At 39.1% G+C, this 27,473-nt stretch overlaps 1 protein-coding gene across 1 annotated transcript; it reads left to right on the top strand.

Annotated features, from left to right (window-relative positions):
• The first annotated feature begins 2,316 nt into the window (after nucleotides 1–2,316).
• Nucleotides 2,317–27,473, top strand: gnl2 (G protein nucleolar 2). Its single transcript, XM_088603145.1, has 16 exons — nucleotides 2,317–2,521; nucleotides 3,346–3,430; nucleotides 7,709–7,803; nucleotides 8,584–8,723; nucleotides 12,765–12,949; nucleotides 17,827–17,893; nucleotides 18,701–18,859; nucleotides 19,915–20,028; nucleotides 20,913–21,041; nucleotides 22,649–22,753; nucleotides 23,022–23,180; nucleotides 23,860–23,967; nucleotides 25,644–26,083; nucleotides 26,407–26,483; nucleotides 27,104–27,180; nucleotides 27,289–27,473. Exons 1-16 carry the CDS (start codon nucleotides 2,458–2,460, stop codon nucleotides 27,433–27,435), a joined length of 2,151 nt encoding a protein of 716 aa, XP_088459271.1. The 5' UTR covers nucleotides 2,317–2,457; the 3' UTR covers nucleotides 27,436–27,473.

The raw sequence follows: 27,473 nt of genomic DNA, 5'->3' as shown, positions 1-27,473 counted from the left end.
TCCACAGTATAAGGTCTTGGTGCTCTGCATGTCAAATTCTGGCCTAGCTTCACGGCAAGTGTCTTTCAGCCTTTCTAAAACCAGATTGTGCTCCAGAATGAATCTACTGTATTGCTCTGTCAATTTGGATGTATATTTTAAGGGGTGGTCTGAGGTGCGTGTGCTTAGCTGCATGGAATAAAAACAGGATAACATGCATACCTACTGTACCACAGAGCAGCCAGTTAGGGCATTTTGTACTTAATCAGCAACATCTTTTGTCCTTTTTCTGTAGCCAACTGGCTTTGCAGTATTGGGGAACAAAAGATCCTTTCCAACTATTTCTCAGACTGCTTGATTACTACCGAAGTGTCTTTTGTTCGCCATCGAGAGACCTTTTTCTCTCGGGTTCCATAGCTGATGGATCCTTTATCTAGAACTTCTAGCCAACCTTTCTGTTGTTATTAAGAAGGGTTTCTCTCACTCACTCATTGTGACTGCCAAGTAGCTCCAAGGCTTTCTACCCCAGATTGTCAGGCTTTAAGAATTAGGTCCTTGGACTCACTTTTTACATGAAAATTAGCATGTTAACATAAAATCCACTTGAACTCTGCTGCACTCTCTGTTAGACATATTCCACCGAGAGATAGGTTCCATTTGAATGCAAAGGGTTGTCTTTTGTGCAAATCTGTAACACAAAATCTTTGTAATTCCTTCTCAAACTCATACAAAAGGGATAAAGCTTATTTTTTAAATCCAACTCTTCCTGTTTTTCATTGGCTTTCTGTTACCCCTGATTACATTAGATACGCATTCCAAATAGTTTCTATGCATGTTGCCAGTGCACCCATTAGCTGTACAAACAGAGGCATCATGCAATCCCAGCTTGTGCAAGAGCTCTGGCAATTTTAATTAAAATGGGCACAACCCCCAGTCAGATTAAATAATGCTTTATTTTTGCAACATGTCTCCTTGTGACATCTTTGCTTTATTTATGTATTAACGGGTTATACAATTTCGTCACTCTTGAACACTGCATGAGTGGACTAATAAAATGTTCTTAAAGAAGAAGTCAAATTGACAGGAATGGGGAAAGTACCTTAATGGAGGTGAATGCTGAGTAGGCTTGTGCCATCTTGGCTCAATACTTCATGGCCCTCAGACTGCATTGCTGTACAGGAAGAACTATTTGAACTTACAGGTCAGTTTTTTATTCAGTTCTTCACAACTGGTTGTGCTGCTATACAGTGGTTCCCTCTTCTGGCCAAATCAGAAACAGACCAGGTTGAGTTTCTCAGTCCAGGATATTCTAATCTACTGTTTATTAATTCACATCACGATCTTATCAGTCAATTTTGATTACTGGGGACAAAATGTATATGTCATAACCACTACCCGACAACCTACAATTGAGTATCTTCACATAAACAAATATGCATATGGTCTATTATTTCTGCTGTTGAAAAGAGGTAACAATCATTAACTTATTTAATTATGCTCAGTTACTTTCTATGTTCAACCCAGTCATCATTTTTACAAAACACTGTTTAATATACACTCTATCACCAATAAAATGCCACACAAATGATAAAAAGGAAGCATTTTAAGGGATAATAAATATCTAAATGACTAGCCCATTTTCCCAGAGCCATAGACAAGAATATCTTAAAGGATCTGAAACTGATAAAACGATAGGGACTAAGCACTGCTCTTTGATCCAAGCAGATTGTGCTCAGCAAAGGTGAAAAAAGGGCAAATAGTTATTTATGCCTTTTTGCAGACAGAGGATAGATCACTGTGAAAACTGAAATAAAAAATTAAACACTTATCAAGCACTGCTATTAGGCCTGTCTTTAATTTGTAACATAAGAACATTACTTTCTGTGCAGTTTAAAATACCTATATTATATTTCAGGTGGGTAGCTGCGTCAGCATGCGTAGGCTGCAAAGGAACAAGTAATAGGTTTATTCCATGCTGAAAAAAAAGAAGAAAGAGAACACAACGTTCCGGTGTCGAAGGTGTCGAAGAAGGCTCCACGGCCGAAACGTTGTGTTCTCTTTCTTCTTTTTTTCAGCATGGAATAAACCTATTACTTGTTCCTATATTATATTTCTATTTTTTTAAAGTAATGTATAAACATAAGGATGTGCTCCGTAAAATAAAGTACTGATAATATCGCGTACAACACACGAGAAAGTCTGCTACGCATTAGAATCTCGAATTAATGATAAATTTTATACATTTATAGATATAGATGTAACCCTCATTACCTAAAAAACATTACAACCCTGCATTGACACATCCGCTCCACCTTAAGATGCATGGATTGGTCGCTGTTTGATGACGCTTTTCCTGCTCGACTATCGCAGCTCTTCACACGTGGAAGGGCACGGGAGTGAAAGCTTAAACCTTTTAAAAAATAAAACCTTTTTTTCGTTGTTGAAAACGGTAGAGTTTTTCTACAACTAATCGGAACCATGGTGAAGCCACGGTACAAGGGCAGAAGCACCATCAACCCCTCTGCATCCAGCAGTAATCCAGGTAAGAGTTAACCTATATCCGCTGTGTTGATTTCTGATTTTGTTGACGAAGAATAAAATCCAAACACCTTCTTTTAAATAAGTAAATAAAACCGCAGCATTATGTATAACTTACGTAATTAATCTAATCTTCTAGAGGCTTTAGAAGCTAGAAACACAAAATGGGGCTTAATAATTGTAGATCACAGTTGTTTATGGTGATACCTGGTTAACCTGTTGCTTGTATATCGCACTCGACGTTTTATTCAGTTGGATTGAAAACAAGTGCGATAGACTTCTTTCATGTGTTTGTTTTTACTTTATAAATGGTGTGCACTTTAACCAATTAACGTGACACTTCTAAGACATACTTTTGACTTTGCAGTCAAAAACTAGGATAAGTTATACGAATATTATAAGTTGCTAAAATAACTCGGGGGAAGTGATAGGATTCCTGGTGGCTCAATATTTAATAGGTTTCGGGTGTCATTAAGTGCAAGAACATGGACACGCATTTCAAGATTGAAATAATATTTCAGTAAACATCTAGTTGCATGATGTTAAAACGCTAGTTAATAAATTAGTTTTTTGTTTTCTTGGTACCTTTTAGATGGATACAAAAACGTAACAAGTGAAAGAGGAAAAACTTACATCCATTCATAATTTCATGTTTCCGTGTCAAACTGTTTTTTTTAGTGTGATGGCTGTCACACTAAATACCTGAAATATGGACTAAGATAAAGTTTTGGTATTCTCAGTGATGTTTTTGCTAATTTATTAATTTGCAGATCGATTAGAGAATTATGAAGAAAGTAATTTTGTCTTGTTTCTCCTTTTTATAAAAAGATCGACCCAAGGGTGCTGGTGGAAACAATATGAGGGACCGGGCCACCATCAAACGTCTGAATATGTACAGGCAGAAGGAACGGCGGTGAGTATGTAATCTGGCTGTGCTCTCGCTGCCAGCGGGGAGAAATGGAGACAAAAATACACTTCATACTGCACTGTGACAGATACTCTGGGATTAGACAAACATCCTTTTCCAAATGTACAAATCTAATCTCATTATTCCCCCACCTGCCAGAATCACAAGAACTCCCAATCCTACTGGGAGAAGGGGAGGGGGGAGGAACTCAGTTGAACTGGGTATGTGACCTCCTGTCACAGCCTGAGGAACAGTGAGCCTGTCTCTCAGTAATGCTCCATATGTTTGTATGTAAATGTATTATGATGTGGTAAATGCCTGTTGATTTTATGTTAATTGTATTTATATTGCTTTGGTACCACTGACTTATTCATTGGTCATGCTAATAAAGCACCTTGAATTGAATTGAAATGTAATCAACAGAAAGGAAGAAGAGTTACAAACGAGACAAGGCCCTGTGGTTGATCATAGTGAGCTGATCCAAAGATATGGTCTTGGCTGTATATTGAAGGATACTGACACCCTGGTTTCTACTACATGCCCGGTTGTTGTGTTAATTGATAAACACACGTCCCTGCCGATTCTGCTTGGTTTGTGTTTCTTTGTTGATTCTGAAGAAGTCTGCTAGGTGGCCTGTCAGCGCCCTTGAGAATTTTGAATACTCGAATGAGATCCTTGCACAACTGAAAAAGTGGAATGATTTTAGTTTGTCAAGCCTGAATGTTTAGGAGCATACCTGGTTGCTTATCTCTGAGTTGATTCTACAGCAGCAATTTTTTTTCGTAACAAGGTGACCAAAATCAGTCTTGCTAGTTCGTTGTAAAATCTTAATAGAACAACTCTTTATGATTAAAAACCTAAAATTCTAGCTTACCTTTTTTATTTTATTGGTTTGTCCCATTATTTATAAGAGGCACATTGTCAGCATAAACACCTCTTTTTCCTACACTCATTTCTTGAAGGTTAGTGTTTCTGTCTTATAAATATACAGTTTTTCTTTCTATTCGCATGTAATCCTCCACATCCTGCTGTTTGCACAATCTTGTATTTTTCTTTGTCTGAGTTTTATTTTTCATGCACGGCTTTTAGACACCCTGTTAATCTCTGATGCTTTGAAATCATCCACAAGCTTTAATAGTTAAGAACATCATTTTTATCTTGACCCAAGGATCCAGACATCTTTTGAAAGAAACCAGGGGATTGACTTTAATAGCATGGCCTGATTACTTGCTCCATACTCCCACAACCCTTTACACAAAGATGTGCATCCTGTTCTTGGTTTTAAATGCACTTCCATGTAGTTTACTAGCTATACCAGAATCTAAATCATTGTTATATATTAGGAAAAGTTCTGTGATCCCTGTGACAGTGTAGTGATCGTATTTGTCAATATCTACACTCTGTTTCCTATCCATTAACTTGCTTTGCTGTCCATGAAGTTGTTTTGTTTTTCATTTCTGTAACCTCAGATGTATATTATTTCTAATGCAGGTCAGTCTCCATGTCATGCTGACCTTAATGTCACTCAAATCTGATCACAGGTCTCTAATGGGTCGTGCACCTCTGTGTTCCTCCCTCTTGTCTTGAGTGTCTGAAAACACTAGACCACTGTCGGCGTTCCCTCTAAAAGTTGCTTTCAAAAACTGCGGAAGATAGCAGCTGTTTAGCTTTGACTGTAATTTTGGTTACAGCTGTTGGCATCTCTGGGGATTTTCCCCAGTTTTTGTGAGAAAAATTAAAACCTTCCATGATATCCATGTTTTATGCTTTCCTGGTTTCATTACAACAATAAGACTAGGCATAAGAAATATCTGATTATGGTTTGTAGTATACATGCATCCTAACTCTGTGTTTTTGAAAGATTATTATTGAATATGTTTGACCTACATGGATTATTTGATTAAATAATCAAATTTTCTACATTTGCTACACCCATTCTACCTTTTGTCTTTTCTGCCTCTCCAGAACTCCACTAATGTTATATTCAATTCCACTCTGTTAACTCTTTTTCTGTGATTCTAGTCACATCATAATCACACTCGCAGTACCAATGCAACGGCTCATCTCTAGCTTTTCATAGCATTTACTGTGCCGTCAAAAATATTCTCCACCTGCAAAGTTTCCACATTGTGTTGCTGTCTAAACTTAGTCATGTTCCTTTCAAAGTAGTGTATTTAGAATACATGGGACTTTGTCTTTAGATTCTGCATAACAAACTCGAGACTGATAAAGCTGAATCATAATATATGTGATAATAGTTCATTATAAATGATGATTATTCATGATAAAGTTGGAAAGAAATTCTGATGACTCAGATTTCCATAAGTATTCTCTCCCTATATCTGCGAATTTAGATTGGAAGAAAAGAAAAAGGACAATGCGGTAGAGAGGTCATCCTTCCATGCTGAGCAGCTGGGCAAGGGATACTGGTCAGGGGTGCCACTGTGAACCTATCAATGACTTTAAAAGATTTTCAGACTTCTGTGTCTGAGAAGTTAGTTATTGATATTGTTGCTGTATGAACACTGACTTTCTTGTCCCTGCATAAAGCACAGACATACAAAACATGTAGATGATAGTAGAAATTAGCCAACATTTTTTTGGTCATCATAGGAGGTGGAAAATTGAATTTTTTGGTCTGAATGCAAAGCATTACTGGTGCAAGCCCATCACATCACCCACTTATCACCATTCCAGCTGTCAAGCATGGTGGTGGTGGCATCACGTTATGGGAATGTGATATATCTCCAGGAACAGAGAAGATTGTCAGGTTTGGGAGGTGAATGGATGGTGCAAAGTATAGGCAAAGCCTAGAGGAAAACCTGCTTGGGTGAGCTAAGAATCTAAAATGCAGAACATCTAAAAAGACTTAACACTTAATGTTGGCAAGGTGCTTTCACAAAGTACTGACATAAAAGGTTGAACGCTTATACGATCAGTAGATTTCAGTGTATATATTTTGCTGATGTTCAGTGTCCTTCATCTATAATGGTGTTCAAATGTGAACATTGCAGTTATGAATAAAAGTTCATTTAAAAATGGTGTATACTTTATTTGTATTTTTATCAAAAGACAGTTGGTTGGAGATGAAAAAAATTGCAAGGCAGTGTAGATATGGGCAGTTCTTTAGCTGGTCCTTTGTTTTGTGTTTCCATTGGGTTCTCAATTCTCTCCTTTGCAGTTTTTCTTTGGATTCTCACCCCTTCTGTTCCAGTTTCAGTATTATTGAATTTGTCTGCAAATCCTGGCCTACTGGTGTCTGTCTCTTGCAGCTGTAACCCATCCTATCATTAAATAATAATTTATCATCGCTTGTTGCAAGAACTTTAATGTTTTCTTAGTATTTCAAACTCTGGATTGTAATCTGATCAAATAAAAACTTCAAGGAGGTAATACTTGAATTGCAAGGATGCTATAAATCACAAGGATTTATTGTTCACATGCTAAATGAACACGCAGGAGTTCAAGTTCCCACGCATGGCTTTCTTAGGTACATCTTTCCAATGAAAGTTTTTAAAGTATTTGGTTTAAGTATAGTTTTATATCCATGTTTGCAGGTTTTAGCTCTTGCTGATTTTTTTGTTATTTATATTTGTTTTTTTGTGCAGGATTTGTCTAATAATTCAATAACTTAAACAAAATTTGAAACACTCTCAAGTTCTTTTCTAAGAGTCCCTGCGTATGGGTAAACGGCCTCCTTTTAATGCCTTTCCCTAGTTTGAGTACAATTAAGATCATAAACCTGCTATTATAAAAACTGGACACATAGCTGCTCATTAACAGATCTGTGATATTGCTTTCAAAGTGGAAGAGTGATTTTGTAGGCTGCTAGCCTGGGAATTATGCTCCTCTGTGTTTCTGGGGCCCATCTGTTTGAATCACCTCACCCCTCCTGTACTCCTACACATGTGAGTGATCGTTTTCAAGACGCATCAGGAAGATAAATGATGCTAAATACTTGTAAATTTGCATGAAACGGCATTGTCAGTGTTGTCTTAACAGGAGAAAAACTGAACAGTCCTAGACGCTAACCGCCACATTCACTGCCACCCATACCAGGAGGTTTTAAAGTACAAGCTCTTGTAAATGTCCTACAGCAGAGGCTGGAAATGTAAAGCTTTTTCTCTTGTCTTGTGTACATTTGCACCAAATCATTTTATGGCAGTGTTGCCAAATAATTAAACCCGTCAGATTGCTTTGTATTAGGATTGTCTTAATGTCATTTGCATGAAAAGACGACAGTTTGTCAAAACAGTCTTCCTTGTGTTTGTGTTTATTGTGTAGTAACAACCGGGGCAAAGTCATCAAACCTCTGCAGTACCAGTCTTCAGTGGCTTCTGGGACAGTAGCCAGAGTGGAGCCGAACATAAAGTGGTTTGGTGAGTGAACAATCAAGATGTTATAGAAATACAGCATGATAGTTCTGTGTTGTATTTCAGTCCCATAACTGGATTTAGATCACATTTGCACTGAAACGCATAACAAAAGAAAAAAATTATTCAGTTATTGCTGGCCAGTCAAGTAAAGCTGCCTTTTCAGTCATAAAAGACATTTTCAGTCATAAAACTGAATGGGGGAAAAAAAATCGAACAAAAAAATGTGTGTAGTGTTTTTCACAGTAAGGAAATTGGTTATACACGTATCATTTGTTAAGGCCATATAATCAGTATTCACAGTGCAGAAAGCTAGAAACGTTGTTCCAGGTGTCAGGCACTTACTGTAAGAGGCATATATTTATCTTAATATGGTCTCTTTACCAAGTTAACGCTTTTTCTTCACAGTACTGTTGAGCTCAGTAATAGCAGAGCTGGGTTAGAGCAATAGATTTATTGGATTTTCTAGACTTGGCTTAATGAAAGCTTGATTCTGTGCAGTAGATTTTCCAGGGGCCAGCAACAGCAGCTGAGCTTGGACTTGGGTAACTCACATGGTGCACTGGAACCGTGTGAGCCTTATGGGTAATGGTAGTGCTGCAAGGAAACTGAGAATCCTCTATGCATGTACTTGCAAAAGGTTCTTCAATTTAGTGATGCAGCTGAAAACGAAATAAATGTGAATGGATGCCATGATTTTTTTGGTTTTTCAAATCTCCTGTTATGAACCTGATTCAGTGTAAACTCAAAACGGAATCTCTTGTGTCTGTTCCCTGCGGTGTGCAGCGAACACCAGGGTTATCAAGCAGTCCTCACTGCAGACGTTCCAGGAGGAAATGGAGCAGGTGCAGAAGGACCCCTACAGGGTGGTCATGAAGAAGAGCAAGCTTCCCATGTCTCTCCTGCATGACCGAGTCAAATCCCACGTAAGTCCTGTAGTAAACACACATCGTTGGCTCCCCCCCACAACCCCCCCCCCCGTTTCCTTTATTTTGAACTGCAATTGGAGAGAAGCTGTAACAGAAGTGGGTCAGGGGTAATTTGTCTGGGTTTGCTTTCAGCCGTAGCTGTTGACAGATACAGTTTACATTCATACACTGCTTCTTCAAGGTTGGTTTGCATCAGTGCAAAACACTTCTGTTCTCTTGAACCTGTTGATTTGCTGTGGCACTTTGGTCTTGTTGTTTTAAACTGTTCCATATGTGTGCAGTGCATTGCAAGGCTTCTCTTTGGACTGAATGACCCCTTTTTCTCTTTTCTTTTTTTTTTCCATGTGCCTCATCAGGATTTTAATCTTTACCAGAAAGAGCTAAAGGCCTCCAGACTAGCTTTATCAATGCCTATTTTATGTTTTAAATATGTCTTCAAGCTCGGAGATGTCTAGCCCTCCTCTACGGCAGCATTTCATCTACATTTTTAGATCTGTAGTGTCGATTTGAAATATGAAGTGTGTGTACTTTTTGGGGATCTAAATCATTCTTACCTTGTTTTTAAGCTTGGAAAAATAAGGTGATCTGGGACAAGACAATCTGTTTGAAGCGATGCAAGATGTCTAGCTCCATATACAGTTGGAGACACAAACACTGGCACTATGTATATTAGTTTAGTTGATTGATGGGTACATCCTAACTTCTGCTGGCTGGGTTACACTGTACGTTCTGGAAACGGGATCTGTCACTGATTAATAGGTATTGTAGTTTAACAGGCATCATTTTTTAAACTTAATTGGAGAATAACATGCTTCAGATTAGGGGTGCCAGTATTTTTGTGCATTTGTATCTAATATCTTTCTGTGACAGATAACTGAAAAATGCATTAGAAGAAAAGCTTAGCCTTTGTATACAAATGTATTCAGACTCAATACCCACACATGATATTCATTTCTAGTACCAGACTGCAGCAATTATGTTATTGAGTCATTTGCTATCATTTGTATTTTATAAAGACCTTTTTATATATATTTATAACAGTGCCAGCTGTCTTCTACATCTCAAGGTGTGGAAGAATTAAAGTACAGAAAATAATGTTCGTTTGCTAAAACTCCTCTAGAAGTGTTCTTAAAGTTAACAGTATTGTTTTTCTTCGTCATATCTACTTGATCTGATGTTTGTCTCTCAAATGTGGTGGCAGCCAGATGTCTGCCCTCCCCTAAGAAAGTTGGGGTGGGTGTTTGTATAGCCTGAAAAATTAACTTCTCATCAAGTGTTTTCCCTAAAGAAATGTTTAATGTTTCTTGACATAAAATATGTTGCTGTGTGGATTGGCATATTTTTCTGTGGTTCGTAGCAGTTTTTTCAAGGTAATTTATTTATTAACGATTATGTTTTTGTTTTACACCTCATGTGTTTGAATCATATTTAATTGACTTACTTTTAATTCCCATAGCATGCAGGGAAGATGCACTCTACATGTACATTCGTCCAGCAGGCCTGCCAGTCAGATCCATTTCTCGTCCATGAGAAATGTGTTACATCTGATCACAGGAGAATTGGGGTGGACTGGAGAAGCGATACAGCTTTCCATGATGATACCACAAGCTGCACAAGGTGCCCAGGTTTTTGGGAACCACTTTCTGCACTGTAAAGTGGGACAAACTTACAGTGTTTAGTGTACTTTATTTGTAAAGTGGGACAACTTTACTTGTATATGTGATATAAACTTACCAGATTCAAGAAGTGGACCAAAAAATGGTGTTCCCTATTTACAAAGGTGTTTCCAAGTATATTGAATGCAAGGGTTTCCACACTGGTGTGGCTCATTGTTAATTAAACAACATCCCAGCATACTTAGAGGCGCATATAAAGGCCTGGGCAGGCCTGGTTGCCTATAATTATGGCTTGCATGGCTGCAAGACAAGAAAAAAGGCAGGAACTTAAGTGACCGAAACAGCTCAACTTGGTGATGTCAGCACGCAACTCTGAGTGAAAGACCTCAACAACAAGGGGCAACAGTGAGTGGAAGTGCATCCTACAGGATTGCAATATCCATACTTTAATATGACATGCAAGGCAAAACAGCTGCAGCTCAATTAACTGAAAATTCCAACCTGGGGCACGAGCAGCTAGTTTCATCCAAAACATCCACTGAGAACTCGGCAGTCAGGTTAATGTTATCCATATGTCACGGCGGTCTCAGTCACTGAATCCAATCGGGCATTTATGGGATATTCTGGAATGCTCACCTTCAGAAACCAGGCGTGGAAGAATGGTGCCACATGTCCTAACTTGGATGCTCTCCTGCACCTGAAAATTGATGAGAGACATATTTAGAGAATATTCACAGAAATTCGTAGAAATTCACAGGCGATGACATTATGGGAATTTCTACGGCTTATTGATGAGGCAAGAATACACAAGTCATGTTTCCAGTTAAGTGTTCTTGAAAACAGGAATTTTAAGTTGGAACTGCGTCCTTTTCTGACGGTACCTCCTCAGATGATTGGTTTGCGTGGCAGAGAGAGGTGCAGGTGTGTGATTGCTGAAAGCTGTATCCCCATTGTTGCTTCCAATAATGCACCTATGCACTACCTAATATGGTAAGCCTCAGACCACTGTGGTCATGTATTAATTTAACCTCCATGGATGCACTTGATACGTGCATAGAGATGAGCCCCACACTCAGGACAGTGCAGGTGAAATTTCAAGTAAGGTAGCCCCCTCCAATTGCCTGAGGTGCAGAGATCACTGCTGTCACGTGCAGCCCTCCCAGTGTGACTCATTCACGTGTGTAGGAGCTCCTGAGATTCACTGCTGTGGTGCAGCTGTGAGCTCCTGAGGTTTTAGTGCTTTTTTTCTGTTTACAGTTTTGCAAATGCCAAATAAACAGCTTTTGGCCACAAATGCAATCCAAATGCATTCACTTAGAAATTGCAACAGCCTTTACTGTGGTTTAAAAAAATGAAAGTCAGAGTGAAAATAAGTTTTCACCCATTAGTTACCATTACTGACTGGTAATGGCATTGAGGGCTTTATTTTCACATGGGCTCAGTAATGCCCTCACTGGTCCAGCACATCTTACAGGGTGCTGAACATTTGGATTCAGTTCCTACTATTTTGTCTTTCCTCTGGAATGTGTTTCATGTGCATTTAATAAAACAATATAACTAAATTAGGGGAAAATGTGATTTGGGGAAAAGCATATTTTGCTGAAAACAAGTCCAGTTTTTGGTCATGAAAGCAAAACTGTTCCCAGACCTTGGCTGATGCACCTGTGACTCCAAAATGGAAAGTGTTATTGCATTTGACAAGATCTGCAAGTTGCTTGGTTTTTACGCATGCTGTAATGTGTGTCTGATTTGTAGATATAAGGTCATTTTAACCAGCTTTTTCAAATTTGGAAATGCTGTAATTAACATTTAAAGGCAGTTTTATACCACAAAAAGGTTACATTTGATGATCTGATATTATAGGAACTGTCCTTTCTTTATTTTCCAGCTTTTCGGTTTCTAGAACAGGCTGTTCCAAGTCTTAACATGTAAAATATTATTTAAAACATAATTTTCAAAACATATTATCCATTTTTGAACAGAGAGCTGAAGCGCATGTTATATAATGTTCATATTTTCTCTGCATATAAGAATTATTTTTTATTGGATTGGTTTACCAACCATTTATACAACTGCCATAAAATGTTTATTGTGTGAGTTGCAGTGCTTGTTTATAGGTTGATTTTTGAAACAGTTTTTATTTGATAAATGGGTTTTTGTATAAATCGAGATATTAGATTAAACTGGCAAGTTAAATTGTGGTTTACTGTTGCTTTTCCAGTAGATACAGTACCTCTATTGCAAGTTGACGCATATTCGGATTCTGAACAGCATCTACCTGAAGGAAATCCTCAATAATCCTTAATAACTTTTTTTGTTCTATAAAGATAAAATCAGTCCTTGATGAAAGAGAAGGCTTGTGCTGAATAAATGGTAGTGTTCTGTAGAATTGAGATTATGGTTTTTGTCTTGAAACCCACAGAATTCAAAAGTGCACATTCTGGACACCGAGACATACGAGACAACGTTTGGCCCTAAAGCCCAGAGGAAGAGGCCCAGCCTGTCTGTGGTGGATATGAAGGACCTGGTGGAGAAGGCAGAGGCCTCAGCCGAGAGCTACGATAAGGAGAAGGACAGGGATCTCGTCATGGAGACCTCTGGAGTCAGGTTAGAGTGCAGCCTTTCGATCGATGTAGCCTTTGTGAACTGTGGTCCGTTGAGGTCAAGTTAAAGTTTTCTTTGTAAGAATTGTGGTTTTGTATTTTGAATAGCAGTGCAAGTCAAAGCACAAATCAAACTGTGTGAAAGAATTTCAGAGTACATTGTGATTGTAGACTTACCAGCTCTGGTCATACAACTGTGAAAACTGCATTGTGTGGTGCATTTAAATTGAATCCACTTACCAGTGAAGCCAGGAAGGGCATGTGTTCAAGGACAATGACAATGTGTACCAGAACACTCCATATTGGATAAATAAGATCACCATTTGTGTCTGACGTTTTCCCCAAAATCTCATTTTTCTGTGTACTAAATTTAATTGCTTTTTGCTAAAATATTGTGATGTTTAGTAATTGCTTGCATTTTTGTACTTTTCCATCCTTAAGGATCACCCACCACTGAATTGTAACATACACTACATAGAAAATAAGGTGGAGATGGAAAAATTACTTCCTTAAAGAGGAACTGCAGTCGCAATTTCTCAGACCAGTTATTCAATCTCAGTAACAAAATAATTTAATTGGTGGTATCAAAAAAACTTAGTTTCCAAATTAAGCACAATATCCTAAACTTGATGAAAGTATTGTATGGTCGCCATGTTGCCATGGGGAATAGTAGGAGTTTGCACAAATTGCGATGTGAAGCAGCCCTTCCTGCTCACTAGTCTCTGTAATGACTAATGTAATGCAATGTGCAAGCAAATACGTCCAGGTTGTGCAGCAGACATTTCACCACAGAAATGTTTCAAAGCGATCTGCATGTACAGTTAATGAGTAAGTTGTTTTTGTCGACAAAACCCTCTCAAAGTCGAGAGACGTTTTTCTATTGGATCAAAAGAAATGTATTCGCAAGCCTGCTTGTTTACATTGTAAGGGGGCAGCTTCACCTCACTGAGTATTTTGTCTCCGAATCACAGACAATGACAGCAGTATGATGATGTGCATACCTGGCAATTTAGTCTATTTTGTGATGTGAGCTGGAGGCTTTACAAGTTGCTGTGTACCTTTTACTTTCATTGTAGTTTGAAATGCACTTGGCAGTGCTGATTCTTTCTGACTCTAATATATAAAAGTAGTGTTGCAGTTCCCCTTTAATTGTTTTAAGGAGCAAATTTCATGGATACCCAATTGTGCAAGTCCAGAGTGGAATTTATATAGGACACTGGGATTAACATGCCTTCTCCTCTGTATCTTTAGCATGCAAAGGGTGAGTTACACCCCTTCTTCAGTTAATCTGAGCTCCTTCTATCAGGATTTAAACTACTCAAACTTAAGTGCAGTAGAACTAGAACTAAATTATCCTTTATTCCCACAGATATGCACCTACTCAATCTTGACAACAGAATGTATATTTTACTTTATTTATTCATTATGCATGTGTCTTTTGTGTCTATCTCAATGATGACCCAATTTATTTATTTTTCAAGATAGTGAAAATTACTTAAAACTCATTTATTTTTTCTCATCTTATGCTTGTATGCTTCATATTTGTTCATGGTTTCAGTTTGTAAGTGATGTGTTATATGTATTGTGTTCCATCTGGGGCAATATGGGAAGTAAGAAATGATAACACCTTCTATAGTACAGCATCCCCTCCTGCAAAACTGGATTGAAAATTGAGATGCAGTAAGTCAAGAGCCACCCACTGCTCCACTCACCACTTACTGGTCTCCCAGCCCAATACTGACCAATCCAGCCATGTTTAACGCAGTTAAAGTCAACCAACTTCATAAGAAGATTAAACATTTAGCCATGGACAGTTTTGATTTCAAACATGTTTTGACCTTTATTTCTGTGATTTTCCTCTTGATTTGAACTTGACTGTTTTGCCCAAAATTGGAGTCTTATCTTCCATTCCTTCAAGTTTATAGATGTTTTTTTTCACTGACTAATTGACATAATATTCATAACTAAAGACAGTTGTTGCTTCAGTTAAGTAACTGAGAGCTACACTGGATTTCTCTAATAAAAGAAGTATTCTAAACATGGCAATGGGCCACCACGTGCACTGCCAGTAAGACTTTTTGTCTTAGAGACAACCAACATTTGGGATTCTGCAGGAGAGACGTGGTACCATTCTTCTGACAAGAAGGTCACTTAGCTCATACCTGGTTGATGGAAGGTAGAAAACGTCTTGGGCATTATTCTAGAATATCCCAGAAATGCTGCAATGATTGGATTCAGATCTGGTGACCAAGAGGCCATGACATATGGCTAACATCAGTGTCATGCTTCTTAAATTGCTGGGCAACCACACGTGCTCTGTGGATAGGGGCTTTATCATCCTGGAAGACACCCTCCTGGCATGAAAGAAATGGTGCTGCTTGGGGTTAGGTTAATCACTCAGTGCTGTTGAGGAGGAATTAGCATTGGCCTTGACTTTAAAGGGAATGAGAACATCCAAACCTTGCCAGATGAATGTGCCCCACAACATTACGCGATCACCAGAACCCTTTTCTTTTGGAATCGGCTATTTAGAGGTTTAGGTTTGCCTTCATCCGTTTGTCAAACACATGGTGTAAAATGCCCATATCACAATTTTTTCCATGTGCATTGCTATGCATGGGACAGTTTGTGCACCGTTACCCAGCTATGGTATCCACTCTGTGGAATTCATGGTGGACATTTTTGAGGAAATTGGCCTCTCCCACTCCTGGTTGATATCTGCAGTCAGTTGATATGCAGTTGCTCACCGTTTTTCTTTACATGTCAAATGATTGCACAGATATCGCAATCCCAGAGGATGGACTTCCTCCCTCCGTTGCACTTTCCCCTGATGAGGTCTTTCCCTAAATTTCATGCCGACATGATCTTAGACCCAGTTGTTGGTGAAGCATCAGCATGGCGAGTTGTTTTGGTCATTGAAGTTCCTGCGAAATGCTCCTCAACAAGCACCCCTCTTCAAAGTCCCTGAGGACTCTTGCAGCCCAGCAAGCTGTACTTAAAGGAATCAGGCCTTTATATGTGACAATAACCGTGTTAGTATATTTGCTCAATTATTTCACATTCAAATTCACTGCTGAGTCTGAAAAAGTCAGTAAACCCTGTCTGTGCCCCTTAGGATTTTATACACTTGGATAAAATGTTCTTTCAGACTCCTTTGTTGTGGACTGAGGAGATTTAATTCTTTTAACCTGTCTGCAAATGTGAATACCCTACGGCCAGGAATCATTATGGTTGCTCTTTTTAAGACTATAATCTAATTTTTTCTGGTATGGCTACCAAAATCAAAAGCAGTATGCTAAACTTTAAACCTTGAGCATAACTCCCTTTGATTTAAACATACATTTTGCCTTTTTACTGCTTCCCTGTAATGTCTTCTGAGAACAATTGCACTTATCTGGGTTATTTCATTTGCCAAGTGTCTGTCCGATTCATGATTTTGTCTTCTCTATGAAATCCCCCTCCTGCTATTTCCCCCATTTTTTTTTGATCTGGGAAGTAACTCATATCAGAATCTAAATTGTTTTTATAGATCAGGAAGAGCAGCCTAAAACAGATCCGTGCAACCTACTACTTCATACATCTGTCTAAGGCTTTCCTCTTTAATATGACACGTTCATTCCTTTTTGTTTTGTTCTTGATATACCTGTCCAAATTGCCTTGGGTCCCTGGGACTTTTAATTTCATAATCAACCTCTAATGAGACACCTTAGCAATAGATTTATGGTCATGTAAATGTAGAGTATCTTGCCATAAGCTTTAGAGGTGTCAGCTGCCCTGGTTGCTTGTTAACCCAGATCTTCTTTCTTAATTCACAGTGGATGTCTCTTGAGATTCCATTGTATTGCAAGTATTTTTTACAAAGTGTTTCCATAGGTCTTGACCACAGAGGTAAAACAGGTTGGTCTATAGTTTTTGGGCTCTGTTTTTTCCCCCTTTACTTGATTTGATGTTGCATTGCCTAAGTGTTGAAAAATTAAATGGGAGGGGTCTGCAAATAAAGTATCTAATTTCCTTAAGTACAATGGTGCAAGTACCATTAGGCCCTGGAAATCCATTAGTTTCAAGGCGATCTGCCCCCTCAGCTTCTATTTTGCAAAACATTAGTTCTCTAGCTGCTGCTAGACCGTGGTACATGTTCTTGATGTCTTCCATTGTGAAGACCTGTGTGAAGTTATTTAGCATGTTTGTGATTTATTTTTCATCTCCAAATATTAATCCTAATATCTTATAAAGACTTGGGCTTTTACAGTTCACCTGCTGTTCATTAGTTTCAAGGTGATTTGAACCCTCAGCTTCAATTATGCAAAAAAAATGTTCTTTTCTGCCTCTGTCTTGCTGATTCTTATCTTTTTTTCCAGCTATGCCTGTCATTCAGTGTTTTTCTACTGAATCTGGGGGATTTTAGTTTTTTTTGTTCTGTAGAGCACTCTCATGCTTATGTTTTTTATTGTTGCTTTAAATAATTTGATCGTATTCCTAGATCTGGGCTTATTTTTTACCTTTCTTGTTACATAAAGGGGCGACAAAATCTTAACATGAGAGCAGTTATCAGCATTGAAGACATAAACGTGGTGGAGTGAAAGAAATATTAGAGAGATCCTGCAGAGTCTCGGATTGGAAAACAGTAAATTCACAGTTCATGTATCAGTGAGTGATTAATATTCTGCCCACTAACCTTCTTCGTCCTCTACGACGAAAGAGTGCTGGACCCGCAGCACCTGAAACTGCACTGCTGTGTTTAGGTGACCCTGCCCTCTGACTGCCCATGACGGGATCACCTCCCTTCTTTAAATTGACCGTTGCCATTTGCAGGCTTCAGTTGTAAAACAGTTGTGAGTAGCCAAGAATAAGTACAGTATGCATTTGATTTTTTTTCATCAGGGACGAGGCTCGAGAAGAAATCTTCAAAAAGGGGCAGTCAAAAAGGATCTGGGGCGAACTCTACAAGGTGCGTAATACAGTTTGTTTTTTTTTTAGTTTATGTACCTAATGATCCATATCTCTTTACTTCATTTTGGCTGTGTGGAGCATCTTAGACATGGAGTGATGGGATTAAGCTGGTGGTGTTTCAAATAAGTACTATTGATTAGCCTTCATGCAAAACCGTCAAGTTAATAGCTCTTTTAGGAATATCAGTGAGGGACGTCTGAAGGGTATTTTGTGCATATGTTTGTGAGTTGCTAAAGCACTGAAGGTGCTGGCTGCTCCTGCAGTCTTGTTGAAAGGTGTCAGAAGCAGCAGTAAGACATTATAGGAGGCGTTCTCTACTCTGGTGAAAGAAGCCCTGTTTCTTCATTCCTGTAAAAAGAAGCCCTGTTTCTTCATCTAAGCTCTCAGTTAGTTGAGAATGTTTTGTAAGTTTAAGGTGAAAGCAGTCTTCAGTATGGCAGAAAGATTAATTTATCTAATCTAACTGAGGTTGGTGTTATTTGTCATAGAGGTGAATAGTATCTGTATTTGAAGGTGTATTTGAGGACTATAGCCCTTCAGGGAGTTGCCTATCGCTGGTTTAAAATGTTGACTTGTGGAGTGAAAACTGTAAGACAATGCTTGAAAAAAAACTGTTCTAATCTTCAACTATATCCAAATTATGTTGGCTTTCTATATACTGTAGCTGTTTGGTGCCCAGAAGAGCAAGAGAATTGTTATGACTTCTAATACAGTGAAGTTCTTCTAAAAACAATGCAGATGTATTAAACAGGTTTCGTATGTTCTGCACTTTGGTTTATACATTGATTTTTCCTTTTCCCCTAAGGTCATAGATTCATCTGATGTCATTATTCAAGTGTTGGATGCCAGAGATCCCATGGGAACTCGTTCACAAAACATCGAGTCCTATATGAAGAAGGAGAAACCCTGGAAGCACCTCATATTTGTGCTGAACAAATGTGATCTCATTCCCACCTGGGTTACGGTAAGGGCCTGTGTGGTGGGTGGAGTTCTTAATAAGCTCTTTATAACAGCTTATAAACTCAGTAAGGTCTTTAGAATGTGACTGAATTCACTTTCCCATTCTGGGGAACAAAACTTTTAAAAGTACGTTTGCTTGTGGACTTCATGTCTCTCAGTGCCTTAACAGGGTATTGAGGACATTTTTGGGTCCGCTGTTTATAGTTTCATTGAGGTGTCATCAAGTGGCAGAGAAAGGGAAGAAGGTTTCAGCAGCTAGTGAAACGTGGCAGAGTACTGGGCAATTCACCTTGCATGTCTTGTCTCCAGAGACACTGATGGATACCTGCCAGAACCTTTCTTTGATGTATTTAGATTTTCACATGAGAGCTGTAAGTTTTTTCGGACTTGTGTGCCACCAGTAATGGAAAGTAGTTTTAAGTGTAGTTTTTGCCGTTTCATCTGGGAATTAAATGCCTTTTGCTCCAGGGGCGATTCAAGTATTGTGAATTTGTGAACCATCCACCAAATACGCTTCACAGGTGGGGAAGAGTTTCATTCCACACAGTCCCCTAAAGCTTCCATTCCCTCCTGCTACTGGGTTACAGGGCTGTGGGTTCACTGCACTTCTGCTGCGACCTCAGTCACATCCTTGCACCTCAGACCCCCAGTGACATCCCTACTGTTCCGATACCTATAACATACGATGTATCCCCGCTGGAAGGCAGCTCCTTGGTGAACTGCACTGCAGCCCTGGCTGTGTGTAATTGTGGTGTCAGGTTGCAGAATGTCTCCAGGAGCTGCCTGCCTCCTCAGAACAGTGGTCATGACATGCAGGAGACCTGAAGGTCAGACCTTCAGGTGAACAGCCACCATCAGTCTCCTGCAAAGGTACCCAACCTTATGAAGCAGCATTTCCCAGCTCGCAAGTGTGTTTGAAGGATCATTCTCAAATTCATTTTACTAATACATCTTGATTTCTATGATGTACTGTACTTGAAATTTTGAATGTATTTCATCCTTCTGCGTGTCTGTATTTAGTCTGCAAACTTGGCTCATTTATATTTTTCTTTCACACAGAAACGGTGGGTTGCTATCTTGTCACAGGAGTATCCCACTCTAGCCTTCCATGCCAGTCTCACAAACTCCTTTGGAAAAGGCTCGCTGATTCAGCTCTTAAGGCAGTTTGGAAAGGTAATTTTAACTCATTTTTGGCAATGAGCGAATTCAAACTTGCTTGAGTGAAACCTTCAGTCATTTTAATAGCGTAAACCTCATTAGCCATGTGCGAATTGAAATAAATACTGTCTCTAATGTGAATTTAATAACATTTACATAATTACCATCTAATAATGAGAGTTGGGAGCTGCAAAAGAACAAGAGGTTTACTTCTCTACAAAAAAAGTAAAATATTTTTGCTGTGAGGCCTCTTCAGTAGTGTGGGGGGAATGGGGAAGACATGAATCTCCTGCTGAAATTACACTGACCTTCATGTCTGGGTCCTTTAACAGGGATTTGACGACTCCTACACAAGAGACACATTGGAGGTCAAAATGATCCTTAAACCTCATGCCTTCCTCCAGCTCTCAGTGATTGACTAATCTCTCCATTGCAGTACAGATTACAGTCTTCTGCACACCCCTGGAATTCATTACCTTCGCTCCCACCTCTTTAAGCCAGCTTTAAACTCCCCCTGCCCACTCTCTGGATTTTTCCCCTCCTCCCTACCTCCATGAGTTTCCCTCCATATATGTAAATAGAATATATATTCAATATATATGACTTGAAATTGCACATAAGTGATTCTATTATCTTTTTTCATAGCCTCGTGGATAAGTAGTCAAAATATTTTAGCAGCTAAAATTCCCTTCAAGAATATTGTGCCACGTCAGGAAAGTGTGAGTGAATCCAAGCCAGACCATGACCCCAAAGGAGGGTTTAGTCTCTCGGTCTTTTGATTTAGAGTGCCGATAAGGATAGTTTTTTGGAGTGTCCGCTTCGTTTCTAATGAGAACCATACTTGTTTCCTGTTTTCACGCAGACCAATGTGAACCCCTGTGTAAATTGCTCTCTTACAGTTGCACACTGATAAAAAGCAGATCAGCGTGGGATTCATCGGTTACCCAAACGTGGGCAAGAGCTCGGTGATAAACACTCTGCGGTCCAAGAAGGTGTGCAACGTGGCTCCCATCGCCGGTGAGACCAAGGTAGGTAGCAGGCAGACCTCCCCCACCCCCTCCCCTTCTCACCACAACGGTTTCCCCCAACAACGGTCAAGGAAGCGCCTCGCAGTGATGAATCGGCGTCCGTTTCCAGCTGAAAAACAATTGTCCGCGCTGCAAATCAAAATCCTGGAGCTGTTTGTGCTGGGTTTTCAACGCCAAGGCAACCAGCAAATAAATTGCTACACAGAATCTTCTTTATCTTCTCCTTTTAAAGGCATTTTCCCAGGTTTTACTTGACCGCATTTTGGCATCTGCAAGCATTTTCAAGGCCACAAAACTAGAAGTCGTATTATTTTTTTGATGTATTGAAGAAAAAAGATAGGTTTGCATTGAGGAAAGTCCTTAAAATGTCGTGGAAGGTTAACTGAATTAAAACTTCACTGGTTTTAAATTAAAAGTGTCCTGTTATTGGAAGGAAGCTGTACTTACCATTATTTCCTGTATACCTCCAAAGCTAAAGGAGTCTGTGCCTGATCAGTATCAGGTTTTGAGACATGCAGGGATGAACTCCCAAATGAAAACCAATACACAGGCTTATGTATGTTAAATGTTTATATAGTTTATATAATGTTTAGAAATCTTTGTTGCTGATAGTGGTGGGTACGGATCAGTGTGCAAAATGCATGAGCCCTTTATTCATAGGTGTATCTGGAATGTGCAGCGATCTTCAGTCCTTACACTGTCAGTGAGCATTTTAAGTGCCATTTAATTTCAAGTCTCATAAAATAACACTGCAAGTCTATCATTGATGAAGATTAAGGTATTGACACTGTTCACTGTCCATAAGAATGCTTTAGAAATCTATATGACTTACAGAGTGTGCCTTTACAGATTTCAGAAAAGCATGCTCCTATTGAGTCAGTTCCTTGTTTCTGATACTTATTTCTTAGTGGGTGGATAGAAGGAAATGACACTGCCACTGGATCAGATACTGATTTAAGCTGTGTGCAGATACTCCTTAATTTGCCCATACCTATCCACTCTTTTGTAGTTTTTGTTCCCACTAAATTAGATGAAATACCCTTTACATCATTGATTTAATGAGGAAAATTGAAAAATTGAAAATTGGTTTATGGACAGTACTCGCCTCACACCTCTGAAATCTCTTTCTCCAGAAGCAGTGTTCTTGCAGGGTCCTGAGCAGAAGGCTTGGTGCTTCACAAGGTGCACTGTTGCACACGGTTGTGTTTCTGCCTTAATTGCTGTAACGTTTGTGTTATGTTATCAATCCTATATAAAAGGCAGAGTGTGATGAAAAATTAAATGTTAAAATATACATTTTCAAGGAAATTCATTATCCACTGTGAGGAGAAATAAGCTGCTGTTTATGGGGAAACAGATACGTTTTGGCTCTGCAGAAGCTTGATTCATTTCATATGTTAGGGGAAACCTCTACAAGGTTTCCATCCAGCTCTGGCTAGTTGATTACATCTGAGGTTGAAGCCTATTAAACCTCACATGAATCCAGCTAGCGTGCATGTGAAGTCTTGTGATTTCAGCAGCTGAAGTGACACCTTGGCCACAGTTTCAAAAAAAAAAAGTTGATTAATCTGTGATGTTATGTGATGTATGGGGTGATATTCCCACAGGTATGGCAGTACATCACCCTGATGCGGCGCATTTTCCTGATTGACTGCCCTGGAGTTGTGTACCCATCTGGTGACACAGAGACAGATATCGTCTTAAAAGGAGTTGTAAGTTGTTCCATTTCTTTTCTTTGTCTCACTTGCTTTGCCTCAGCAATTTTGTAATTTGGGGGAAATTTTTGTCTCATGTTGTTGCGGCATGACATCAAGCTGCCTGCTTGTGCATCAACTTCAAGTTTTCAGAACTCTTTTTCAAAGAGTATGGCAAATTTTGTCATTATTTCCAGCAGACTAAAAAGTTGTTTCGACAGAGTATTACCACACCTGTCCTTGATCCTGAGGGGGTGTTTCAGTTTGTCTTCTACAACACGTTCAGGTTCAAGTAGAGAAGATCAAGAACCCAGAAGAGCACATTGCCGCAGTGCTTGAAAGGGCCAAGACGGAATACATCCAGAAGACGTACCGGATTGACACCTGGGAGTCGGCAGAAGATTTCTTGGAAAAACTGGCATTCAGATCTGGAAAACTCCTGAAGGTCAGTACTTTCTTCCAGAGTATGAGAAGGATTCAGTCACAAAAACAGTGATGAAATGGAAAACATTAAGCAATGTACTTTCTCTGCAACCATTTTACTACTTCATAGTTTATATTCTTCTATTTGTGTGCCTGAGGTACAATTAGGGTAAAAGCATTTATGATGAATGACTGGACCACACGTAGCTCAGAAATATACAAATTAATTTGTGTCTTGAAGTAAAGTTTTAGTTTGCTCTGTTGGCTAGTCGCCTGGTATAACTGACCGAGTCCTATAAATCAGAGGTGCCTAATTCTGGTCCTTAACTGCTGCAGTCTAGCAGCCATTACAGTCGAAGTCTTTAAGATTTGTGAAGCAGTGTTAAATCAACCCAGTGAAGCCCTGCATCAGTTTAACCCTTTTCTCAGGGCTTAGGCCTCTGGTGCTTCAAGGAGTTAACAGCCCTGTGGCAGTTCAGACCCCTAACTTGCAAGGAAATTAGAGCACATATTTTCGCACTTGATGCAATCATGTTAGCCCAAGCGTACAGATCTACAATTTATTCATTGGCATTGACCCTTTTTTTCCATTTATATGTAGTTAAACATGTTCTAGGGAATTAGCTACCTGAAAATACAAGCTAAAAGTGCAGTGCATATGGCGGCCCGTGTAAATATTTTCTTGTTTTGTTCTCATGAAGGGCGGAGAACCAGACATGCAAACAGTGTCTAAAATGGTCCTGAATGACTGGCAGAGGGGGCGCATTCCGTACTTCGTGAAGCCTCCAATTGGAGAATCGGAGGGGGAGGTGAGAGTGGCTCTTTCTACTTGTTCATTAAAAATTGGTATTTTTATTATCTTTCATCTTGACTTATGTAAAGATTTAAACAAGAATGTTTTTTTTAATCTGGATATGATGTAAAAAAAAACCTTGAGTTCCAAGACAAATGTACGTCCAAAACTGCTTATAATCTTTTCTTTTAATCCTGATAGTTTGATTCAGTTCTTAAATCACTGTTAATAACATGAATTCTTGCCAAATATATAAATACAATAAATCAGATAAAAGATTGTAGAAAAAGAGTTCTAAATAGTATTTGGTTTTTTTATTGAAAACTCTATGCTATGAACTAATTATGCCCTCTGCAGGTAAAAAAAAATTATACAGGCAGTTATTATCTTACATAGGGGTTACATTCCTGAATGTACTGCGTAACCCAAATTCTACATGAGTTGCCTTTTCATATAATTATAGTGCAGTATACATAAAGGATTCAGTCTAAAACCTATGGTAAACCTACCCATTAGAGAAACAATTCAGTGTGATGCATGTGATATCACAATATTATCCATTAGATCAGTTTTACTGTACATAAAACGTATAGGACTGCATGGTGGTGTAGTGGTAAGCTTTGCTGCCTTGAAGCACTGGGGTCTTGGGTTCAGTTCTGAATCTGGTTTGCTCTCTTTATGGGGATTGTGTGTTCTCCCAGTGTTCACGTGGGTTTCCTCCAGGTGCTCCAGTTTCCTCCCACAGTCCTAAGACATACACTGGTCGGTTAATTGGCTTCTGGGAAAACTGGTTCTGGCGTGACTGTTTCTGTGCCTTTTGCCTGCAGTGGACTAGTGTCCTGTCCAGGGTGTACCCTGTCTTGCACCTTTTGCTTGCCGAGATAAACTTTGGCTTCCCTCGCAACCATGAATTGGGTGAAGCAGTTAGAAAATGGATGGATGGCTAAAATATATACAATTAATTGTTGCGTTTTGTGCGTGGTTGGTACTGTGCTCAGCATTGTAGGTGTAACTTTTATTCCGAGTGTTTCCCCTGTAGCACTTTTGGGACTTTTGAGAGGGAATAACGTTGTAAAAGGGTGTTTTACATTTCTTCCTCTTGTCGGTTAGTTATACAGAATACTCAGTTCAAGTAAAAACAAAAAAGTAAACTTTATAAGGTGAGTTAGGCATTTTTATAGGAATAACCCCACTTGAAACACGTTGTATGTAACGACCCTAACATCTACGATAAAGAACATTACAGCCATGACGTGATCTGATGCCTTTGTATGTAAAATTACAGTCCATACAGTATTAAAAAAAATCTTTAAAAAAGGAAAATTATGAACCAATTGCAGAATTTATTTAATATATAATCGTACATACCTTGTACTATTGCTGATGAGAGGCAATGCTTAGAGGCGTGTCTTTGTCTTTGATCTGCGAGCCACAAAATTAGGTTTTTCATTTTCTCAATAACATTTGCTCCCTGCTTAGTTATAATAGCTGATTTCAGGAAGGCAGATTCTTTAGCATGCCTCCCAGCCTGCTCTTTCATTCACAGTAATATTCAGTGTGGTTAATGCCACAGTCTGCCTGGATTAACACTTTTGTAATATACACCTTTTAAATAAGCATCATTTATTACTTCCTTTGTGACTCCGTGCTTTAGAAAGTCCTACAGTGTGGTGTGCTTGCTTGTCCTTGCAGCCTCAGGGTAATCCAGGCTGTGTAGAAGAACCTGCCAGAAATCAGGAAATCACCCTGACAGAGCAGGCACCTGGAACAGAGGGCAGTGAAGCAGATCCCGCAGAAACAAAGAAGCACAACCAAATCCAGAGGATCATGTCAAACATGCGGCAGAACTTTGGGAAAATAAACGTTGCCCCCGAGTTCACGGAGGAAGATCTTGTGCCAGTGGAAGTGTCGGACATTTCTGACCTGTCGGAGCCAGAACATGAGAGCTCTGAGGAGGAGGATGACAAGAGAGGAGAAGAACAACAGGGAGAAGAGGTGCCAGTCGACCCCTCGGCACCAAACAGAACCGAGGGCAAGGGGTCTAAAGAAGTGATCCGTGCCTTGGATGAGAAAATTGCCAAGTACAAGAAGTTTCTGGAACAAGCTAAATCCAAGAGATTTTCAGCTATAAGGTGCGTTTACCCAACTTTTCATGTGTATGTGTTTTTTTTGGAACTAAGATCGGAGCAAGAAAGTAGGGAGCGTGTTAAAAAAAATGGGGGATTTATAGCAGGGTTCTATGATCTCTGCACCTGGAGCTTTAAGAATGGCCACATGGCAAGCTTTTCATTTCAGATTTATGCTTGAACTCATTGCCCGACTGTTTTCTACGCAGGAATTGAGTTTTTTTGGAGAAAGACGCAGGATACTATTTGTACATTATGATAAGGCAGCTGGGTGCATTTGTAATTATTACAGTGCTCAAATGTTAAATGTCGTGACTTCTCTTCTTTAGGATACCCAAAGGACTCTCGGAAAAAGTATTCACAAAAACAGAACAGAAAACAAAGCCAGCTGATTCTCACGCAAAAGGTGAATATTTTTTCTTTCATTTCATGACCAGTGTACTGAGCAGTACAGATGAATGTGTTCCAAGGTAAAGGAGATGACCCATGAAAAATGCATTAAAAGTAAAAGTTTAGATGAATGTAAATATGTGGTCTAGAGTCCCTTCCATTGGTAGGCAGGCTAAACCTTTACCTAAACTTTCCTCCCAGAACAGTGCTATGAAGGTAGCTGTGTTAGGGGCACAGTTTTCTGCCCAAGATATGTAAAAGTTTTTTCTTTTCAGTGTACCTATCCTCAAAAATAAAAGAATAATAATAATAAAGCACATTGATGTTTACTCTTCAGGATTGCACAGAGGTTTTATTAGTTTTTAATAGGCCTGTTTCCTAGTCAAGCTGCTGCAAACAAGTGAAAAAAACACCCAATTCTGACTAATTAATGAATCTGCTTTTCCCAGTGCGAGAATTAAAAACACCTAGTATCTTGTTCCATATTGTCATGGAAACCCTGCTGACACATAATTTGGGGGTTGGACTAGCTCCCCCATTTCACTTGTAACTGCGTGCAGGGTCCTGATGTTACAGATGTGTAAATGTAAAGCATAGCTCAACTCTCTATGAACTTACAAATCCCCATTGTTTCAGTTCTCACAAAAGCAGGAACGAAGAGGAAAGCAGAAGATGATGATGATGAGCCTCAGAAAAAACTGACTTCAAAGGAGGTGTGTATGGTTTACTGCTTGTTGGGTGGGTGTAATGAAAGTTTTAAAGTAGTCTATTATTTCTGTTGTTTTGCTTAATTTGACTGAATCTTAACATTTTCTCTGCAGAAGAGAAGACATGAACGAGCTCAGAAGTCTAAGAAAGTTGGAGTGCGATACTACGAAACACACAATGTCAAAAATAAGAACAAGAACAAAAAGAAATCCAGTGGTTTAGAGGGGAAAAAGACAAAGACATTGAAGCATAGATCTTGAGGCGCACAATGTATCGAATAAAATTTAATTATTTTAAA

Source organism: Lepisosteus platostomus, chromosome 13 (genome assembly GCF_059453375.1).
Source record: "Lepisosteus platostomus isolate fLepPlt1 chromosome 13, fLepPlt1.hap1, whole genome shotgun sequence".
Lineage (NCBI taxonomy): Eukaryota > Metazoa > Chordata > Actinopteri > Semionotiformes > Lepisosteidae > Lepisosteus > Lepisosteus platostomus.
This window is presented reverse-complemented; position numbering and strand designations above follow the sequence as displayed.

Bases quoted from the DNA above. Each gene is read 5' to 3' on its own strand.
- gnl2 (XM_088603145.1), top strand. From the start codon at position 2,458: ATGGTGAAGCCACGGTACAAGGGCAGAAGCACCATCAACCCCTCTGCA. The intron at 26,084-26,406 runs GTGCGTTTACCC...TCTCTTCTTTAG, and splicing joins AAGAGATTTTCAGCTATAAG to GATACCCAAAGGACTCTCGG. The intron at 26,484-27,103 runs GTGAATATTTTT...CCATTGTTTCAG, and splicing joins AGCTGATTCTCACGCAAAAG to TTCTCACAAAAGCAGGAACG.